Below are 21,210 nucleotides of genomic sequence, written 5' to 3' on the forward strand. Positions count from 1 at the left end.
GTCCCATATAGAAGATTGTTAACCAGGCTGTGGGCATGTGGAGGATAGGGGTGGGAGGGAGGTGAGGTGGGGAGCAGAGAGAGAATGGATGAGAGGATGCTAACTGTAAAAGTTAATTGCTTTACACTTTCAAAAAGTATAGGTGTCAACAGTTCATTTCTAGAGCCCAGTGTCCAGTTGGAGATGCCTAGAACCCATTAAGAGTGAGCGTTTTATCATTCAAGGCATTGTTTCACATGTCATCCTAATATTACACTTTACTTTCAGAATGGCTGAATGTTCTCCAAGATTGTGTTTACTATGAAAAACAGTGAAACTGACAGTGGGCCGAAAGAAGTTTATCATCTTAGGAACCAAGTTCTGTGGCTAGGCCTCTATGCCACATTACCCATCATTAGCGGTTCCTCAGTGCTGCTATGTGCAGCTGAAGAGGTCGTGCACTGCCCAGCTCCAGAGAGAGTCATTCACATAGCTTACGATCTGAATAACATTCTCTGGAGTTGGGAAGCATTCAGATACCTTGCACCCCCTATAACCAATGCGGGGAAAGGGAGTGAAGATATGAGGCTAGTTCAAGAGAGATCTAATGGGTAAAGAGGGTAAACTGAATAAGCTCCAAAACAGGCCCAGATGCTGACCATTCCCTTCTCCAGGGGCACTTGGGGTCCCAGTAGACAGATCAATGGCAGCTCTTGGCTGCCACCACTGTGTAGTACTGTCTCACACTTTATGGAGTTCTCAGGGCATGAGGCAAAGTGTGAAGGATTCCAAGAGGCAAAGATTTGTCTCCTGACCTCTCCTTCTGGAGTTTACACACCAGTTGAATAGCAAGAGTGGGCACAATAAATGAATATAAAGAAAAAAATCAAAGAAGAGAAAAAGGAAGATAAGTGGTAGACCAAGCTATATAGATGACATTCAGAACTAAAGGATTTTGGGACTTCTCTAGTGGTCGGTGGTTAAGACTTCCCCTTCCAATGCAGGGGGTGGGGATTCGATCCCTGGTCGGGGAGCTAAAAACCTACATGCCTGTAGACCAAAAACCAAAACATAAAACAGAAGCAGACTGTAGCAAATACAATAAAATCTTTGAAAATGGTTCACATTAAAAAAAAAAAAAAACTGAAGAATTTCAAGGAGTCATGTCTAAGGGAAGGAGGGGAGTGAGTTTTAGCTGTGCCTGGAACAAGAATCAGAACTAACTGAACAAAAAAGAGGAGCAGGAATCTTCCAGGGTAGAGGCTAAAATGGGGCTGGCTCTTTGGATGACACATCACTCCATTTCCTTGGCTCCTTCTGTGGGAGGAGCGACTGCTCCCACAGAGCCTCCACCCTCTGCTGTCATCTTCACACCTGATTTGCTTGTCATACACAAATGCTCCTATTTTAGGAAATTTGGACACAATCTTCACATGCTAAGCTCTACCCTCTTGTGTCCCTCCTCAGGATACTCAGAAGCTCTTCTTTGGCAGTGATGAATACAAACAGTTTAACATTTTTAAATATTCCAAAGAATGATCATTGGTGTCATAAACAAGTGAACCAACAATACTCAGCCTGAACCACCAGATGTCAGCCTTTATACACTAATCAATCTCAACAGGCCACAGACTCAACAAAGTACATGAGCTCATGAATTCATGATAGGAATTTTCCATAGCAGCCCAGGGTCTTCAGACTGTTCTATTAGCAAACAGAGATGCTCCAAAAAATCTTGCAGTCACTGCTGTACCCACACTGGACCCTACATGTTAGCTGCTCTATATTGTATAGAAATGAGTGTCATCTGGCAGAGCTACTCAAAGGAAAACTAAAAAAAAAAATTCTGTTCCAGGTTGAGAAGAGGGAAGATAGTAAGGAGAATAGCTGCTGCTTTCATACCACCAACTGCACCTATGGCAAAATATAACTGTCCAGTTTGTAGAGCTTTCTCTATTTGCTGAGGGCACTTAGGAGTTAGAGACCAGGTAGTTAAAACCCTGCTGGATGCATACCATACTTCATCTAAGCAGGACAGTCTGAGGGGATTGTTTCCCATCAATTTGTTCACCTGGATCTCCAATCACTGCACAGTCACTCCTGTGGGAGCACTGTTGTCCTCAGTGGCAGATGTAATACCTTTGAAACCCAATCAGCTTGTCATTCTTCCCTTCCAGTGACTTTCCGTAGCACTGGAGACATAAACTCTCTGCCATGCCATGCGAGGTGCTGCTTGGCCTGGCCCTACCTGTCTGCCCCTACATTACCCCCTCTATTCCCCCACTCTGCCCCCAACAATGGCTGTTATGCTATTCCAAGAATAAACCAAATACACTCCTGCCTCAGGGCCTTTGCGCTCACTGTTTCTTCCCTCAGGAAGTTTCTTCCTGGAAGTCTTTGCCTACTTGTTCCCTCATTCAAGTGGCTGGAAAAGCATAGCCTTCTTCCCCACCCCCCGCCCCCACCCTCTGGCTTCACTGCACAGCTTGCCAGATCTTAGTTCCCCGACTAGGAACCAAATCCAGGCCACAGCAGTGAGAGTGTCAAGTCCTAACCTTTGGACTGCCAGGGAATTCCCAAAACATTGCCTCCTTACAGAGATCTCACCTGACTCTTCTATCTAAAATATAACCACCTGTGGAGATTCCAGGCTTTCACTGCCATGTGGCCCCGTTTCAGTCCCTGGTTGGAGAACTGCAAGCCACACGGTGTGCCCCCCGCAAGAAACAAAATTAAATAAGATATGAACTTTCATTGCCCTACCAATTCCTAATTCACTCCGTCCCCTCATCCACCTTATTCTTCTCTATAGACCTGCCATTGTCTGAAATTATATATTTTTTACTTATTTGTTATTGTCTTTCATACTAGAATGTAAGCTCATGAGGGCCAGGACCTGTGGGCCCTGTTTACTTCCCTATCACCTATCCTTTAAGAAGCAGTGTATACTTAGTGACCCCACAATAAATATTTGTTGAATGAATACATGAAATTCATTCTCTTACCCTATAAGTTACTTTTCTATTTCCATTCATGGCACTTCTTTTATCCTAGTCAAATTACTGAATTTGGGAGTATCTTTGACTCATCATTCTCATTTTTGTGTTCAATCATTGCCAAGACTTTTCTACTCTTTCATGAGCCCACCCCCTTTTCCCTCTATGCCCATAGTGTCTTAGATCAGTGGTCTCCAACCTTTTCAGCACCAGTGACCTGCATCATGGAAGACATTTTTTCTACAGACTAGGTTGGGGGGTTGGTTTTAGTATGATTCAAGTGAATTACATTTATTGTGCATTTTATTTTTAATCTAATGCTGCTGCTGATCTGACAGGAGATACGAGTCTGAGGCCTGGAGCTGGGGACCCCTCCCTTAGACTGTTGTCTCATTGTCTTGTCCTAGGACTGTTGCAATCACTTTCCTCAGTATTTCTGCCTCCAGAGCATCCTGCCTATCACACCAGCTTAACTGCCACTGCCATCAACAGATCATGACCTCCCATTACCCCATCCCCCTCCACAAAACACCACACCCCACACACTTACTCACACACATGCATACAACACCCCTCAACTTCCTGAGTTTAGAAACCATCCAAATAAGACCTCTACTAGTCTTCTATGAAAACACTTTCCTATAGGTCACCTGCTCTCTCTGTTCCCTGATTTTGCTTTGACTTTTCCTGACATTGTGTACAGTATTCCTGCTACCAGAAATGCCCTCTACTCATCACTCTGGTTAAACCCCATTCCCATTCTTCATATCACAATACAAATCCTCCCTTCTATATAGAACTCACATTGAGCACTACACACCATAGTAATGTCTCCCACCTCTGGCCTTATCTCTACTACCCACTTAAGTGATAAGTGATTTTAATCATTTAAGGCCTTAAATTATCTAATGCCTTTTACACACACACACACATACATGTGTGCACATGTGCACACACATACACATTCATTTACCCCTGCTGGGAATCCTACCCACCTCCAAAAGTGTTTGAAAAAAGAAAAGTGTTACCATTTACTATCTAAATAAAATTATAGAACATTGGGTCTATATTTGGTTCAATTTCTTACATTTTAGGATAAATAAACTGAGGTCCCTCTAAACAGGCTAGTAGACATTAAACAGTACTTTTCCAGGTCTGATAATCTGACAACTGTCTTGTTTTAGAATGACACTCAGCCCCAGAATAATACGCTTACCACGAAGTTCTTTTTTTCCAGACAGAATTTGATAGAATATGTGGTAGTTCCTCTCTCCGGGCTGCTGGAAAATCACCCTGGATTTTTCAAGCAAATCTGCATAATAAGGCATGAGTAAAGATTCAAATGTAGGTGTTCTTGCAAAACTTAGAAGAAAAGTGATCAGACAGTGCAGTGCCTACTTACAGATGTCGATATCTGCAGATGACAGCTTGCCTCTGGCACAAAAGTGCATCCTGATGAACTTGCCCTGAGTGAACACAGAACACAGTCTCCTATTCAACATGTCAAACAGCTGCAATGGTTTCATTATACACATCACTCCCAAAGTAACTACTCCTCCAAAGTTAAAAAAAAAAAAAATTCCACATGGGGTGTGATGGCACCAGTTAATGTCAAGAAGCAGTCAGAGTGTCATCAGGACTGGCAGTGGGGCCAGAGTCTAGCCTCAGATCTGCTTATCACTGGCTGTGTATTCTTTTGTTTTTTAATTTTTTTTTATTGAAGAGTAGCTGATTTACAATGTTGTGCTAGTTTCAGGTGTACAAAGAGATTCAGTTTTATATATATAAATGTATAATTTTCATATATATAAATGTATAATTCTTATTTATATAACATATATAATTTCATATATAAACAATTTATTTATATATAATTTACATATATATACCTATATACATATTTTTTTCAGATTTTTTCCCATTACAGGTCACTACAAGACATTGAGTATAAGTCCCTGCACTGTACAATAGGTCCCCATTGGCTATCTATTTTATATATAATAGTGTGTACATGTTAATCCCAAACCTGTAATTTATCCCTCCCTTCTCCTTTTGACTGTACATTCTTATGTGCATTATAGAATCTCTCCAGGCCTCAGTGTTCTTATCTAAAAATGAGAAAAATAATATCTGCTTGGTATATTCTTTCGTTTACCAGCAAACATTTGTTGAACATCTACTATGATCCAGAAAACCTGCTAGACACTGGAGATACCACATTGGAAAAGTAGGTGTGCCCCAAATCTAAATTCTAGGTGTAAGAAGCAAATGCAACAGCTCTGACTGAGGAATATTTGATGTGTTTTGAAATCAAAAGAAAAGCCAGATGTGAAGGAGTGCAGCAAGTAAGAGAAAGCAGAGAAGAAAGCAGAGTCTGAGAGTAGGCAGGCAGCAGGCACCATATTAGGTCAGCCATGTGGCCACAGGAAGGAGTGGGGTTTTACTTTGTGTGTGCTCAGAAGGTACTGGGAGGTTTTAAGCAGAAGAGCAACATGATGGGACTTAAGTTTCGAAACATCACCTTGGCATGATTATATATGAGGCTCCCTTCCTTCCTTGTCAATGAAAAGCCATAAGACAGTGTCTGATGGGACAGAAAGTCTGCCCAGAGGTTACAGAGCCCAGGTGCATCAAGACACAGTCAAGCAGGCAGTCCAGTGGGCTACGGCCCCCAGGATGAGGAAGTCAATGCAGAAGGGAAGGCAACCTGGAGGAGGTGAATCCAGGCAAGGAAAGAATCACAGCAGGATGCAGACTGGCAAGGGGAGAGCAGCCACATACATACAGGGTGAGTAAGCCATTAAGTTAAAAAACGCAGTCTAACAGGATCCATACACACAAACACACATTTGTACCTATACACACACAAACATGAACATAGGTGTCCCTGCATGTGTATGTGCATTTACACACATACACATTTATGTACTGTCAACTGAAAAAAACTCACAACATAAAAGTTGAGAATTATGTTTATTCAGTGGACTTACTGAGGACTTAAGCCCGGAAGACAGCCTCTCAGATATCTCTGAGGGACTGTTCCACAGAGGTAAGGGAGGTGCCTGGGTATACAGGAGTCTTTGCAACAAAAACCAGGTAATCAGAACATCAAAAGATGCTGCTAATCAAAGAAAATAGACCATCTCAAGTTAATGAGTTTAGTGCTTATCTATTTATGGGAAGATGCAAGAGTCTGGCTCACTGAAATTACTCCTTTGATATGCTCCTTAACTATCTAGGGCCAGTATCCTGCTTGTCTCCAACTTCATGTATGGAGTATTAATCTAAAGAATTTAACCTGGATTTCTTGATTTTTTATCTCCCCTTTCTTTCTTTCTCTTGTCTTTCCTTCCTTCTTTCCAGTCATCCATCTTTGTTTAATTCGCTTTGCTACTTCTTTCCTTCCATCCTTCCAAGGTTTTTCTTGTTCTTGGTCTTTTTCAATTGCTTTCTTTCCTTATTTATTTTTCTTTCCACTTGCTAGTCTCTTCTTTCTTCCTTTTATTCTACTCTTTTCTTTATCTTCTTTTGCTTCTCCCTCTTTTCCATCCTTCCCTTTTCCCTCTCTTGGCCTTTTCTCCCCCCAGTTTTATTCTTAAGTATTTAAGCAGAAATTCTCACCACATTCTGACAAATCCCAAATCTATCCATTGTTTTCTGGACCAGTATTAGTACCTGCTACACAGCCAGATTCCACAAGCAGAGGTAAGTGTGGTCAGGGCAGCTCTAAGGTTTTTGGAGGGAAAGCAGTCAAATAAGCAGGAGGCTATTATTTAATCATGCCTAGAGACTCAGCAACAGCAGCAGCAGAGACTCAAAAGGAAGCCTTTTACAAATTTCCTTGTAAATTATATAGTGGCTCCCTGACACTCATTCTTGGCATAAAATGGATTAGTGACCTTAATCCAAATCGTTTTATCTTGGGACTGTTACTCATCAAAAAATACTTTAAAAGGTGTTTTTTTTCCCTGTCAAAAAAATCTCCAGTGAAATATATCCAGGGGCAGGGGGTTCATAGGCAAAAGTAGAAACAATAATTGTAGTAAGTGAATTCGGAAGTGCTTACCAAAATGACTTTTACAAGGAGTATAGGAAATTACAAAGAAGAAATTACTTTCAAATCTGTAAAATGTAGTAAAATATAAAACATCATTAGAGTTTGCTGAGTGAGCTTTCCTACTGGGAGTGGTAAGGAATTTTAAAGTATTAACATATTTTCTTCCTGAAATTGACCACCTAGTAGAAGCTTCTCAGGTACTCATCTTAATTGTATTAATGATGAAGCTAGTAAAATTTTTTGAGGAATCTAACAATATTGTGTACAGTCATCAAAAACCTTCTCTGATGTTCTAGAAAAAATTTTTTTCAGATCTGTGTGCTCAGGCATGAAGTTAACCATTTGCTAAAAATTAAAGATTCCAATATACTGCTCAATTCAGTTACTTACAAAACGAGAAGAGTTGTCATTTCTCAGGGTTTTGGCATTTCCAAATGCTTCCAAGACAGGATTCACTTGTTTGATTTGATCTTGTAGAGTTTCCTTGGATACAGGTAAGAGAAATACAACTGATGAAGTGTTTAGCAGAATTCTGTAGTGTGGCAAGCCCTCCATACCAAGGTCAAATCTCATTCTTGTTTTGATAATAAGTGGCCAAAAACCACTTCTGAATTTGGTGATAAAATATTACTTTGGAATGGGAACTTAGAAAAATAGATGGAGGAAAGACTGATAGTATATGATGCCCCTAAGACTATAGGTTGGAGGTCATTTACTTGCCATGTTTATTTTTTGGTTGGCATTGGTATGAGTAGGAAAAGAAAGTTGATATTTTACCAAAGTAAGTAATAACAAATACCATAGCCTATTTCCAAACTTCATTCCATATACTCCTCCTCATTGCTAATCTGCCGCCCTTCCCATTCAATCCTTACACCTAGAAATTTATTCTAAGATAATACAGCAGACTCTTGGCATTATCAGTTATATTTTTGCTTGCTATTATTCCTAAGTAATCTAGAGGTTCATACCAAGAAGTGACTTGAAACAGTATTTATTAGTCTTAAGTTTAAATCCTATGTGCTCAGGCTGATGGGGCAAAGCAGGTCATCTACTTTGGGCAAGTCTTTTTCTTCCCTCATTGAGTGAGTCTTAATTACCACTTAGCACCTAAACTGCCACTGCCTAAACTTTCCACTGAGTCCCAAATACTCTTTGTATGAGGAGAATTTCACAGTACGTAGTATTTCAGAATCTATAGACTTATAAATACTATGTTCTTTCTATGTATTGTCGGTTTACTTTAAGTAATTGGGCTATATGAGCAAAATTTTTCATAAAAGTATTTGTATTATGTATTGTGTTACATATTATCACAGGGCTCAATGGTTAGACCAAACAAATGCACACCAAATAACCTAAAATGTACACAAAAATAAAGTATCACATAGTGGATAATAGAATTCAGTGATAACCAAAGAAATTAATCAAATTCAGGAATGTGGTAGCTGGAAAAGAAACTTTCTAAGGTTTGAAAATTGGACTAGATTGCTATTTTAACATACTTTTACTTTGGAAAAACAGCAGGAAACATCCAGTATCAAAACGAAAAGCAAGATAGCAAATTCAGGCATAGAAAGACGAGAGGCTCCAACAGCTCAATAGCTCACTGATTCTGAGCACTGCTCAGCACTGGCACCCCAATCCAGTACTCTTGCTTGGAAAACCCTATGGACGGAGGAGCCTGGTAGGCTACAGACCATGGGGTTGCTAAGAGTCGGACATGACTGAGCGACTTCAGTTTCACTTTTCACTTTCATGCATTGGAGAAAGAAATGGCAATCCACTCCAGTGTTCTTGCCTGGAGAATCCAGCCTGGTGGGCTGCCGTCTATGGGGTCACACAGAGTCAGACATGACTGAAGTGACTTAGCAGCAGCAGCAGCATTATCTATCCTTATTTTACAGACCAACTCTCATGTCTAGGTATCCTTAGATTATTACCAGTTAGCTAAAGCAAACATTACCAAGTATAAAAACATTTAAATAGAAGGTAAAGTTTTTCAGAACCTAGAATGTGGTTAAAGTTTAGGGTACATCCACTGAGCGTTTGGAATTTAAACCAGAAGTTAGGGGTAAAGGAAGCAGAGTTCTCTCAGTGCATATTTGAGGAAGTCTGACATCTCACAGTAGCTAAAGGGATTAAGAAATAGTAATACAAAAAGTGGCCATTCAGGGCACTGGTGACCATAGTTTGAGCAGAAGATGGTGTGGATCTTAAGTACCTAATTCTCAAAGAGTCCAACCAAGAAAGATCAGGCCAATAAGGGCCCCTTGAAGCAATCTGAAGCAGATTACATAATTTCTTGGTTTTGGATGATTGGTTCAGAGCACTTGATGATTTTCCTGAGAGGAAAATATGGGGAAAAAAGACTTTTCATAATTTTTTAATTGTTCTGTGGCATTGTCCCCTCCTTTTTCCCCATAAGTGATCAGGGCAGAGCCTCCATCATTAGTGGATAGGGCCACCTCACCTTTTCTGCCAATATGCATAAATGCTTACCAGCTTTTCCTTGGATTCACCCGTGGTTGCTACAGTGGCAAAATACTGGATAATATGTTTGGTGTTCACTGTCTTTCCAGCACCAGATTCTCCTCTATGATCAGAAATTCAGTGACAGTTAACTGGTTCAGATTATAAATGCAATGAAAAACAAATAATTTTAACCACATTAACTAAGAGGGAGAGTTTTATGGAAATGTGGAACTTTAGAGGGAACTTGAAGGAGAGGCAGACATTTAATTGGTTGGGAGGGGGGTATATCTTAGGCTAGGAATGCAGCATTAGCAAAAAAATCTGGAGTAGAGAAAGATCAAAGACTTTTATGAAAATAAGAAGCCTGCCCTTCTTGGTCCCGTTAACCAAAAGGTTAAGGGTATCTTTGCTAATTAGATAGGTCGCCTCATTACCAACTGTTTAAGAGATTGTCACATATGAAGGCTATGACCACATGGCCAGGTCCAACCCTCTCCCTCAGAAGAGAACCAATCAGTCACTCCACCAGGATGTTGAGCTTTACACTCCCCTTTTACCTTTGACAGTCAGCTAGCTTTGTAATGTGGGGAGAACACCGTGGTGAATTTATAGCCTCATTGCCCAAAGCATCATAGGTTTAAGCTCTGCTTTTATCTGTCTGAAACTCTAAAAAATAAGTCTGTCCTCTCTGCAAAGGATTGAACTCTAACCCCTCTTCTGGCTCTAAGTTTCTGAGACCCTATTATTTTTCTGGGGATGACTAAAGCCAACAGATACATGAGCTGGCATCATCATTGCTTAGGAAGAGCAAGAACTTGAGCATTTCCCTGCCTCTTGAGTCCTAGCCTCTCCCTCAGTCACTGTGCTGACAGTTCACCTGGCCAGCCAGTGCTCCTCCCTGCAGATTAACACACAACATGTTCTCAGTGAAGTCCTTTCCTTCCTTCCTCTTCACTCCCTTTTCTTGCCCTTCCGAGCACCATCTTCAATTCCCACTACCTAATGTACGGGGCTTCCCAGGTGGCACAGTAGTAAAGAGTCCACCTGCCAATGCAGGAGACACAAGAGATGGGGTTTGATCCCTGGGTCGGAAAACCTCCTGGAGGGGGAAATGGCAACCTGCTCCAGTATTCTTGCCTGGAAAATTCCATGGAAAGAGGAACCTGGTAGGCCCCAGTCTATGGGGTCACAAAGAGTAGGACACAACTGACAGACCGAGCATGCAGGCACGAAACACCTTGGCCTGCTCTAGTCTGGCTGCTCACAATAGCATGTCATCTGTTCAGTGGTCATACCCGCTGGACTTTCAGTCTTTCAACCCAATTAGCCAACCAGGGAACTCTGAAAATGATCACTGGGATAGGGAGCTCTCTTCATCAGGAAGATGATTAAGACCAGTGTGTGCACTGCAGGTTCTACAGGATCTTCTAAAATGGGAGGCAGCCTAGTGGGTACCATATGTGGCTAAGCACTGACTTACGTGTTATGACAATTTCCTGAGTATCTTACTATTGCCTAGCCTGTATCTGGTATCTGAAGAACAATTCAAAGGCAGTGAATTTATGTTTCATATCCAGTGAAATGTAGGTGTCTGTTTTGATGGAAAGTCTCACTGCTGGCCGAAAAGTAAAAGCAAGCACTTACGTGAAGAGTATAGACTGATTCTCTCGACCTACAAAAGAAAGGAAAATGTCAGAACATTCTTCTGCTAGAATTTCTATGTATGGTATGAATTTATTCAAAATTTCCTTGGTTACAGTTTGAGAACAGGAGGAGAAGGATTTGCTCAGTATACAGTTAGAAAAAAGATACTATTCAAATGGTACAAAGTAAAATAGATTTTTCTCTTGACCCTATGTAGGCCAGTCATAAGAACATACAAATTCCATCACCATTTCCTTGCTCCAAATATAAATGATAAATGACAAACGGTTGACATATCACTATTTTAAGGCTTTTATTAAGCCTGGTGTAAAAATAACTACAGAATAACTTCTTTGTGCCAAACATTCTAGCAGGTGCTTTTTGTAATAAAAGCTGACAGCTACAGGGGGCTCACTCTGGGCCTGCCACTGGGCTGAGCACTTTCAAGGCATTATCTCCCTTAATTTGACATGTGAGCTAATCGTCCCCATAACCCTAGGAGGTAGGCCCTATTTTGCCCATGTTTTATCTGGAAGGAAACAGGGCTTCAAGTGACGAGGCAGCTGTAAAGGCCATGCTCCGTTCACAATGCCTACCTGTCTCTTAGTGACATGGACAAAAACTAGATCAGATATTTTTACCCTTCATTTTGTAGGGCAGACACTTACTGTGAAGCATATCCTGAAAGGCATTACTGGCCACAGCGAAGATGTGAGGGGGAGCGTCTGATCGCCTCCTGCCTTTATAGGCTGCCGCCACTGCTTTGTGATACACTGGAAGCTGCTTGTGAGGGTTGATGCTCACACAGGAGAGCCCTGAATATGTCTGACGGAAGATCAGAAGAGATTTCTGAAGATAGGTTAGGGATACTTGCAGGTCTGTCAGCTCTTTCACTGTCGGGTAACATTCGCTCGAATATTTACTTACAAAGGAACGAAGAGGAAAAGGGCTTTTGGATTCTTAGAGAGAAGGGACTTCGAACAGAAAGAGACAGAACCAGGTTAGAGTAACAGGGGACCTGGGATTACCTCTTCCCTGGGAGAGCTGTCAACCACGAACTTGTCTGACACACACACAGGCCTTTCAAAGACAAGGAGGATGCTGACAGCAGGACTGCTGATTTGAGGAACCCACTCTCAGGCCTTGAGGCCTGAAGGGAATCTGTGTCTCAGCAGGGTTAGGAACGTGATGCTTTAGGCCCTGAGGGGAATAGCTCATGTGGGTCACTCGCAGTGGTGGTTGGATTGTGGCTCCCCAAAGGGTATGTCCACATCCTAATCACCAGAAAATTTGATCTTATTTGGAAAAGGGATCTTTGCAGGTATAATTGAGGCAAGATCTCAAGATGATATCTGGTTGGGCCTTAAATCCCACAGCTAAAGACCTCATAAGAGACACACAGAGGAGAAGGCAACGTGGATATGGGGGCAGAGACTGGAGTGATGCAGCCGCTTGCTACCTGAAACCAGTATAGGTGAGGACTGGTTCTCCCCTTGAGGCTCTGGCGGGAGTGTGAGAGCCTCAGATCTGTTTATCTGATCTTGGACTCTGGCCTCTAGCATTAGGACAGAATACATTTCCTTTGTTTTAAGCCACTCTGTTGGTGGTGATTTTGTTACGGCATCCCAGGGAAATGAAGACAGTCATGCAGCAAATCAGAGTGCCCGGGAGTAAGCCAGTCGCATGGCTACGCTTCCACAGTAATGGGTCCCAAAAGCCTTTATCTTTGCCTAATCCACTCGGTGTTGCTTTGGCTGGATGCGTCCTGAGTGAATTAAAGGAGCTGAGCAACCAATCCTCCCCAATTCAATGATGATGGGGGAAAAAAATCATTCCATTTATTGAGCACAAACTAGATAACAGGCACTGAACTACATGTTTTACCTACATTCTTTGTTTTATCCTTCAAGCTACCATGAAGAGACAGGCTTTATTGTCCCACACTACTGATAAGGTCACTCCAAGAAGAAATAACTAGGGACTTCCCTGATGGTCCAGTGGCTACAACTCTGTACTCCCAATGCTGGGGCCCCAGGTTAGATTCTTGGTCAGGGAACTAGATCCCACATGTGGCAGCTAAAAGTTTGCATGCCACAACTAATTGTTTACGTGCTGCAACTGAGACCCAGCACAACCTAAATAAATAAATACTTTAAAAATAATAATAACTAGTAAGAGACCAAGTTGGCATTTAAAAGGCACTGGTCTATCACTCTCTAAGCCTTGGGCCTTTACTTTAGGATGAATATCTGTGGAAAGGGATATATATATACTAACAAAATAAAACTGGAAAAAAGTAAGGTCCCTCCCCAGTGGGCATTTTGCAAAGATTATCCTTATATGAGTATGCTTAAACTCAATATCTTTTTTCACCTAAGAGAGGGCTGGGACATCACCAATATGATGCCGGCATGCTGTCAGCAGAGAGGTACATACACGTACATAGATCATCCAATGGTCATAGCGCCTCCTCAGGGCATGCAACACAGATGCTTCATTGAGGTGAGTCAGTGTTGCCATGTCTTCAATCATTTCAAACTCTGGAGCATTCATCTGCTGAATTTCATCCTCCTTGACACTCAGATGCTGCACAGAGGAGAAAAATATAAGATATATTCCCCTACTGCTTCTGTGGGCATTCATTTTTACCAGGCATTGGGAAGAATATTCAAAGAGTTAAGAAAAAGATGCCTCATCAGAGGATGGAGCCCAAGGAAGTTAAGCCAACCTGTTTCTTCCAAGAAACAGGTGTTCCTCCTACTCATGTTCTCTCTTTGCCCAAAGATAAAGTCTTTAAAAGGGCTTTGGTTGAATCAAAATGTTCTAAATTGCATCACCCTGATTCTGTGGCTCCCCGCTGACTGACTGCCCCTGAGATAACTCACATTATATTGCACTGATCTAGCCCCTCCCTGGATGTCTCAGCATATCCTGAATGTTTAAAAGGAGGAATTTAGGGTAATGGATCAAGCAGACAGACTCATCCTTTCAGACTTACTTTAGACCTACTCTCTTCCTCAAGCCCTCTCCAACTTCCCCAGCTCATTATTTTTCCATCCTTAAGTCTTTTAACCATATATACAACCTGTACTATCTTGATATTATTAACTCTTGTCTGTGTTTTAATAATTGGCTGTGTGTGCATGCTAAGTTGCTTCAGTCATGTCCAATTCTTTGCAACCCTATGAACTGTAACCGGCCAGTCTCCTCTGTCCATGGGATTCTCCAGGCAAGAATAATGGAGTGGGTTACCATTCCCTTCTCCAGGGCATCTTCCTGACCCAGGGATAGAACCCAGGTCTCTTATGTCTCCTGCACTGGCAGACAGATTCTTTACCACCAGCGATACCATCCGTACTTCTTGAGGACCTTCAATGTCCTTAGCATTGTGATAAGGGTTTTGATAACTATAGAAGAAGAAACCATCAAGATCCCTTCTTCAGATGCTAGATTAAAAGCATCTGAAGAAGGGATCTTGATGGTTTCTTCTTCTTATCACAATGCTAAGGACATAGAAGGTACTCAGAAGTGTTGATATCTTGATTAACATTGCATTGCGATGCATTGCAACTATCAAATTGTTGCTTAGAGTTACTCTGATAAGTTTCCTAACCCTATTTCCTGTAGCCCCTTTTCCTTGATTAATACATATTGGTATCAGCTAATTGCTCCATTTAATCCCAGTTGGTAATACTTCTTCTAAGGCTCCCACACTTCTCATATTTTTTTTTTATCTCATTCCCATTAAGCCTTTTTTGGCACTGTTCAAACAATAACCCCTTTTCTTTTGAGTCCCTTTCAATTTCCATATTTCATGAACTCCTTCTCTCTTGTAGAACATCATCAGGTCTCTTACATAAAAAAACCTCCCCTTAGCTCGGATTTAATTTTTCTCTCTTCTTTCAATGCCAACTTTAAGTATTACTCCCCACCCACTGGCTTTATTGCCTTTGTTAATGTTTCAAAGATGAGATGGTTGGATGGCACCACCAACTCAATGGACATGAGTTTGAGTAGACCCCAGGAGTTGGTGATGGACAGGGAGGCCTGGTGTGCTGCAGTCCATGGGCTCACAAAGAGTTGGACATGACTGAGCGACTGAACTGAACTGAATGTTTCAAAGGCCAAAGGAGACTGGAAGTGTAGTTACTTCTAATATCAGGAGGAGGAAGCCTGGAGCCAGGGGGATGCAGAGTGGGGCTGGGGGAATGAGACTTCCATTATATGGTGAACCAAACCACCTACCTTTAGAGTCCTCTTTCTACATTATTAATTTACTGCTTTCCTGCTGATCTTCCTATGATTTCTTTCATAGTTGTAACCCCATTATATGCACAAATCACCTTAACTACTATTTTAAAAGATAGCAGTTTTAAAAAATGTACTCCGAAGAACAAACTTCTCATCTGGAGGCCTAATAAAATTGAACCAGACACAAGAAAGTGCAAAGACAACGCACAGATTCGGAGGTAATAATTGAGTCCTTCTGTTTCCTTATTTAAGACATTCTAAATTTAACCTTGCCTACATGTGTATGTTCCTATTGATAAGGACCAAGTTCTCCCCTTAATTCCATTTATTAGTTATATAAAATTTACCTAATTTGTGATTTTTTTAAGTGTACAGACACTGCAAGGAAGGCATATTAAGACACCATAATGGTAGTTTTTGAGTGGCCTCCAGAATTTTTCAGTTCAAATGATGATACTTTGAATCATAAACTGTACAAATACAAAGATAAGGGTATGAAAAAGATAAACTTTCTTGATAATGATTGTAACTGTCTGTTATAGGATGTGGCCTGTTATGGAGTTGGAATGGGCAGAATTGGAAGGAGACTGGAGAATTACATATGGGCAGGAAATCACCTGTAAAATCCAAAAGGATATGTTTATTGAGTCAGAGCAGAAATAGGCCCAATTCTCCACCATGGAGCTGGCAGGCACCTGAGGTCAATGATACTGACAAAAGTGCTGAGAATGGGCTGTCTGTTCAGTGGGCTGTCTATTGCCTGTGGTTCTGAGTGCCTAAGTGACAGGGCGAAGGGGCTGGGGACTGTTACAGCCTCACTACACATTCTCTCTTAGATGCCTCACCATCTAACTTATGCCCCAACATTTGACCTAAGTTCCTCTTTCAAAGGTCATGGGTGACCTCCTGATTCTGAAGTTCAAGGCTTTCCACAAGCCCTAAATCTCTTTCTCTAGCATTTAATATTACTGACCCTTGCCCATTTCTTGGCTCCTCTGACACTGTTCTATTCGTATTCAAATTATCCCACTCTTTCCTGATCCTACTAACATAGCTTGCTTCATATTTCCTAAGAAGGACAGTATTTACTCAAAGTAAATATTTCCTAAGGTTATTACTTATTCCAAGAGGTACTTTTAAAAAAGAGCTTGAAATATGATGAAAAAAGCGGGAAAGCTGTGCATGCTAGCTAGCATCAGTGAGATTTACCACTAGCAATTGGTTTACTCTGATTCTTCAATGTTTACCATTAAATCTTGGAGAATAAGTGGAGGAGTTTCTTAAAGATGAATGAGTTTTCTAAAGTGGGTCAGTGGCGTCTCCTACCCCAGGTTATTAACAAAACTTAATTATTGAACAGCTAACTTAGTCACCCCAGGGATGAAATAAAGATTTCTTTACCTTTCCGTCTATTGTCTCAACAAGTAGTCTGCCATCACCTTCACTCCCTTTAATCTCAGCCTCAATATAAGCATTCTTCGCATCATGAATCCAGCACTTTTTCTTCCCTATGGAGGAAAAAAATGGATTCCTAACTACAGTTCTTATAGGAAATGTACATTGGACAGTTTCATACTGACAAACATGGTCTCATTTCTGGGGTGTGCTTATTGACTTGGAGTCACCAACATAGGAAATTGCAAAGTTAGATAAAATCATGAAAGCCCATCCTGAAGATAAACCCATCTAAGGACTGTATAGGAACAAGAAATATTTTAGCCAATGGAGATTGGAAACATTTTGCTACGTGACAGTTAAGTGCCAACCATTGCCCACCCCTCCATCCCCAGCATTTACCTCCCACTAACAGCTCCAGGTGCTGGGCGATTGGCCTGGTGCTCTTACCCTTTCTAACTCCTCTCCAAAAAACATCACTCAAGAAAAGTCTGGTTACAACTAAGTGAAAATTTAGGTTACTGTGCATGTCTGTCTGTCAGGGTTTCTTTAGACCTTATTTTGGAATGAAAGCATTAAAGACTATTATATGGTAGAATTGGAGGCAGGGGATGATTGAGGAGAGAGAATGAGTTATTTCTGTCATACATCTTAACTGATTCATATTTTCCCCATATATTATTTTTTTCTCTCTCTCTGCCTCCTCTGCTCCATGTCTCACACGTTAGCAAAGCAGCCCTACAAAGGGATTAACCAACAAGAGGCTCTGGGTGAAACAAGCCAGAATTCTTACGAGCAGCTGAGGCAGCTTCTCTTGGCCTCACTGAGATGCTTCTCAGCTCCTCTTCCATCTGAGGCAGATAGCCAGGGAAGATGAATAAGAAACACACTTTGAAAAGAAAGTGAGTCTTTTTTAATTAATGGATTTTATTTTTTATTTATTTTTTGTTTTTATATTTTAAATTGGAATAGAATTGCTTTACAATGTAGTGTTAGTTTTTGCCATACAACACCATGAATCAGTTATACGTATACATATATCCCCTCCCTCCCTACATCATACCCCTCTAGGTCAACACAGAGCACTGAGCTGCCTGTGTTATACAGCACCTTCCCACCAGCTATCTTACACATGATAGTGTATGTATGCCAGTGAGTCTTATCAGAAGCTCAGGTAGACGGGGAGAGGTAGGAAGGAGAGCATTTGGCTGGAAGAAGGAAAATCCAAGTCCATGGTGGTGGGAGGCATAGAGAAGGCGCCACTGCAGCCTTGGCATTGGAGGGTAGTGTCAACTCCATCCCAACTCCCCAACCCAGGAACCACAAAAGCTAGGAAGCCTCACTCCTGCAGGACAGGCAGCTTCACCAGACGACCCCCCAGAGATAAACGGTAGGACTTGAGGATAGAGTGTGTGAGAAAGAGTTGAAACTGGGCAGCATGCACCCCTCTGCCATCACGTTTGTCTCTGAAAAGAATCTCTGCTTCCTACTTCCTTGCTGTCACAACCTCCACTGTACTTTCTTTTTATTTCCCTGATTACAACCAATTCATCCCTCAAACTGCTGGGCAAGAGAATTTTTGTTTTCCTCTCTGGTTGATTTTGCATTTGCTTCTACTTGCTTGCGTTTTAAATACTGCCTTTAATTGTATCTATCATTGGATCTTCTTGCAAAAACTAATTTTGCTTTGTGTTGTGTTTATGGTTAGATGGCATCACCGACTCAATGGACATGATTTTGGGTAAACTCTGGGAGTTGGTGATGGACAGGGGGCCTTGCATGTTGCAGTCCATGGGGTCGCAAAGAATTGGACACGACTGAGCAACTGAATTGAACTGTGTTTATGAAAATAGGCTTGTTTTTGAAAAGCACCATTTGCATATATTGTGTGCATTTAAGGGAAAGGTACTGTATTTTAAAATTCTCTTCTTTATTTGATAGACCCAGGTCTCAGTGCTCTCTCCCAATAAAACACCCTCCACACCACCCCCTATGTGTCTCACACATACACACACACACACACACAAACACACACACACACACAATCTAGATCCATCTTCATTTCTTATTGACCTGGGCAGTACCAATAACACACTGGTTCACCTAGGAGGCAAAGTGTAGGGAGTTGAGGGACTTGGAGACATTATCTTCTAGGGGAGAAATGTTCACAAACATGAGCATCTTAGCACTGCCGCCCAGAGAGTTCTAAAGCAGGTAGGTGAGCTTGCTGTTTCAGTAAGGCCCATGGGACTCCTTGTTGCTCAAGGCCATGGTGACCAGCCCCAGCGTGGACAGGCTGCTATTAATGGCATGCGTTTCCCGAAGGTGTTCCTGCTCCCCAGGGCTGAGGGATAAGCCAGGGTCTAGCTGCTCACTCCCAGCCAAGTCCACAAGGCTGAGGGGGGCTGCACACTGCAGGCCTGGGCCAGCATGTTCCCCAGAGATCTGCAGCTGGAACACGCTGTGATACATGAGGAGCGCTCCTTCTGGACTGTACGGGTGACAGCCCAGTTCTGGTGGGCTAGTCTCTCTCTCACAGGAGACTGGAACATAGCGCGTGTCAGTGACATTAAGCTCCTCGCTGCCTGGCCCTGCCTGGTGAATCACACATTCACCTCCTTGGCCCTTCCGGGTCCCAGTGGCCAGCAGGTCTCAGACAGTCTTGTTGTAGATCTAAGTAACTTGCCACAAAACTGTAGGTCCAGCCCTGGCCACTTAGTTCCTGGGCCACAGAAAAGAGGTGCCGCAGGGCCCAAGGGATCAGCCCCTCCATCTGGGGGTCTCCCCTAGGCCCACCCCCCATGGTGAAGGTCTTACCACTGCCTGTCTGTCCATAGGCAAAGATGCACACTGGATAGCCATCCAGGGCTGACTGGACAAGCATAGAAATCTCCTCAAACACTTCATCCTGTCCACTCCCTGGTGGGAAAACCTGGTTAAAGGAGAAGTCATGGTGGGTGGGCAGCTGGTGCCCCACTCAGGGTCCCATACTGCTCGTCAGACCAGGAGAGGCTGAGGCGGGTTGGAGGGTCAGAGGGCCCACAGGGGCCAGAGGGAAACTGGAGAAAGCCAGGGAGTGGGGTGGAATCCCCTGGAAGGATGGGGCGGACCCGGCAGAACACACAGATGTTGCCTTTGAGTTCCTGCAGTTGGTTATGTAACCGCCGGCTCGAGCCCATGGAGACATTTTTCCCGCTCAGCCAGTGGGGCCTCCCAGACTGCAGCCTTCTGGCACAGAGATGCCACCTCCACTTGGCTGTCCAACAGGGAAGCTTCTGAGGTCTGCAGGCTCCTCTTCTGCTCTTCCAGCCAGGCAGCCAGTCACCTCCACTCCTCTGACCATCTCAGATGTTCTTTCTGGAGCCCTTGCACTAAGCCCTCCTTTGTGCCCAGCCACCTTTCCAGCTCCAGGACCCGGGCACTCAGGTTCCCCAACTCCCATTGGCCTGCTCAGCCTGGGCCCACACCCGGTCAACTCCAGTGTCCTGGACTCTGCCTCCAGGGCCAAGGCCTGTTGCTGGGCCTCTCTGACCTGGTCCCACAGCTGTTGGTTCTCGTGGTCCAACATCTGCTTCTTCTCACCATAGCATTTCAGCTCTGTGTTGAGGTCACATAACTGTCCCTTTAAGTCCCAGACCAGACATTTGGGTTTCTTCCCTTCCACCATGGGAGGGGCAGCTGTTGTTCTAGGCTTCTGGGCAAGAACAACAGGACCTGGCTTCTGAGTCTTCAGCACTGTGGCAACAGCTGTGGAACATCAGGGTCCTGGCTTCTTGGGAGCTTTGGGCACTGCGGTCTGGCCTTATGTCTGTGGCACAGAGGTGAGGGCTGCTGCTCTGGGGTGGGTTGTGGCCACTCCGGTGCCCAGGCCTCCTGTTATTTTCTTCCCAGACTTCAAGGCCTCCTCCATCTGGTCAGGCCTCCTCTTCAGCCTGCCTCCCAAGAGAGACAGCCAGGAAGTGGCCTTGGGCGGGGGTCTCTTCAGCTCTACGCTCCCCTTCACTCCCACCAATGGGAACCTCTGCAGCGGCTCCATGTCCAGCTTGGTGCCACTCACACTGGGCAAGCGCAATGAAGAGGACACAGAGCCAGGGCTCCCGTGAGCCATGTTCGCTTGAGCGCTCGCAACACAAGAGTACGCACACTCCGTGCTCCTGAGCTGCCTGCCCCGCCTGTGTTTATAAACCAAGTGTTATTACTTGAAAGAAACAGGGGTACCATCTGGCACAGATTTTCCTTTTGTTATTTATTATAAAAAGAACCTAGGAAAAGAGATTAAGGAAGTTGTCTACAGTCACATAGATAATTAGTGGCAGTCATTAAAATAATGACTGTAGAAATTAGATCATTTACCTCCCAAGTCAGAGCTTTTCCACTAAAATGTTCTTCCTCTATCTTATATGCTGGGCTTTT

At 43.0% G+C, this 21,210-nt stretch overlaps 1 protein-coding gene and 1 pseudogene across 1 annotated transcript in view; both read right to left on the minus strand.

Moving 5' to 3' along the window:
* Nucleotides 1-14,503, minus strand: part of MYH15 (myosin heavy chain 15) — a 139,306-nt gene extending 124,803 nt beyond the window's left edge. Inside the window, exons 1-8 of the mRNA XM_018050029.1 lie at nucleotides 14,489-14,503; nucleotides 13,588-13,737; nucleotides 11,820-11,976; nucleotides 11,152-11,179; nucleotides 9,535-9,628; nucleotides 7,423-7,515; nucleotides 4,378-4,441; nucleotides 4,192-4,287 (exon numbers count right to left, since the gene is read on the minus strand). Coding sequence (XP_017905518.1) covers nucleotides 4,192-4,287; nucleotides 4,378-4,441; nucleotides 7,423-7,515; nucleotides 9,535-9,628; nucleotides 11,152-11,179; nucleotides 11,820-11,976; nucleotides 13,588-13,737; nucleotides 14,489-14,503 — 697 coding nt within the window. The remainder of the gene's footprint in view (nucleotides 1-4,191; nucleotides 4,288-4,377; nucleotides 4,442-7,422; nucleotides 7,516-9,534; nucleotides 9,629-11,151; nucleotides 11,180-11,819; nucleotides 11,977-13,587; nucleotides 13,738-14,488) is intronic.
* LOC102175060 lies at nucleotides 18,856-20,842 on the minus strand (annotated as a pseudogene).

The sequence above is a fragment of the Capra hircus genome, chromosome 1, assembly GCF_001704415.2.
Source record: "Capra hircus breed San Clemente chromosome 1, ASM170441v1, whole genome shotgun sequence".
Taxonomy (NCBI): Eukaryota; Metazoa; Chordata; class Mammalia; order Artiodactyla; family Bovidae; genus Capra; species Capra hircus.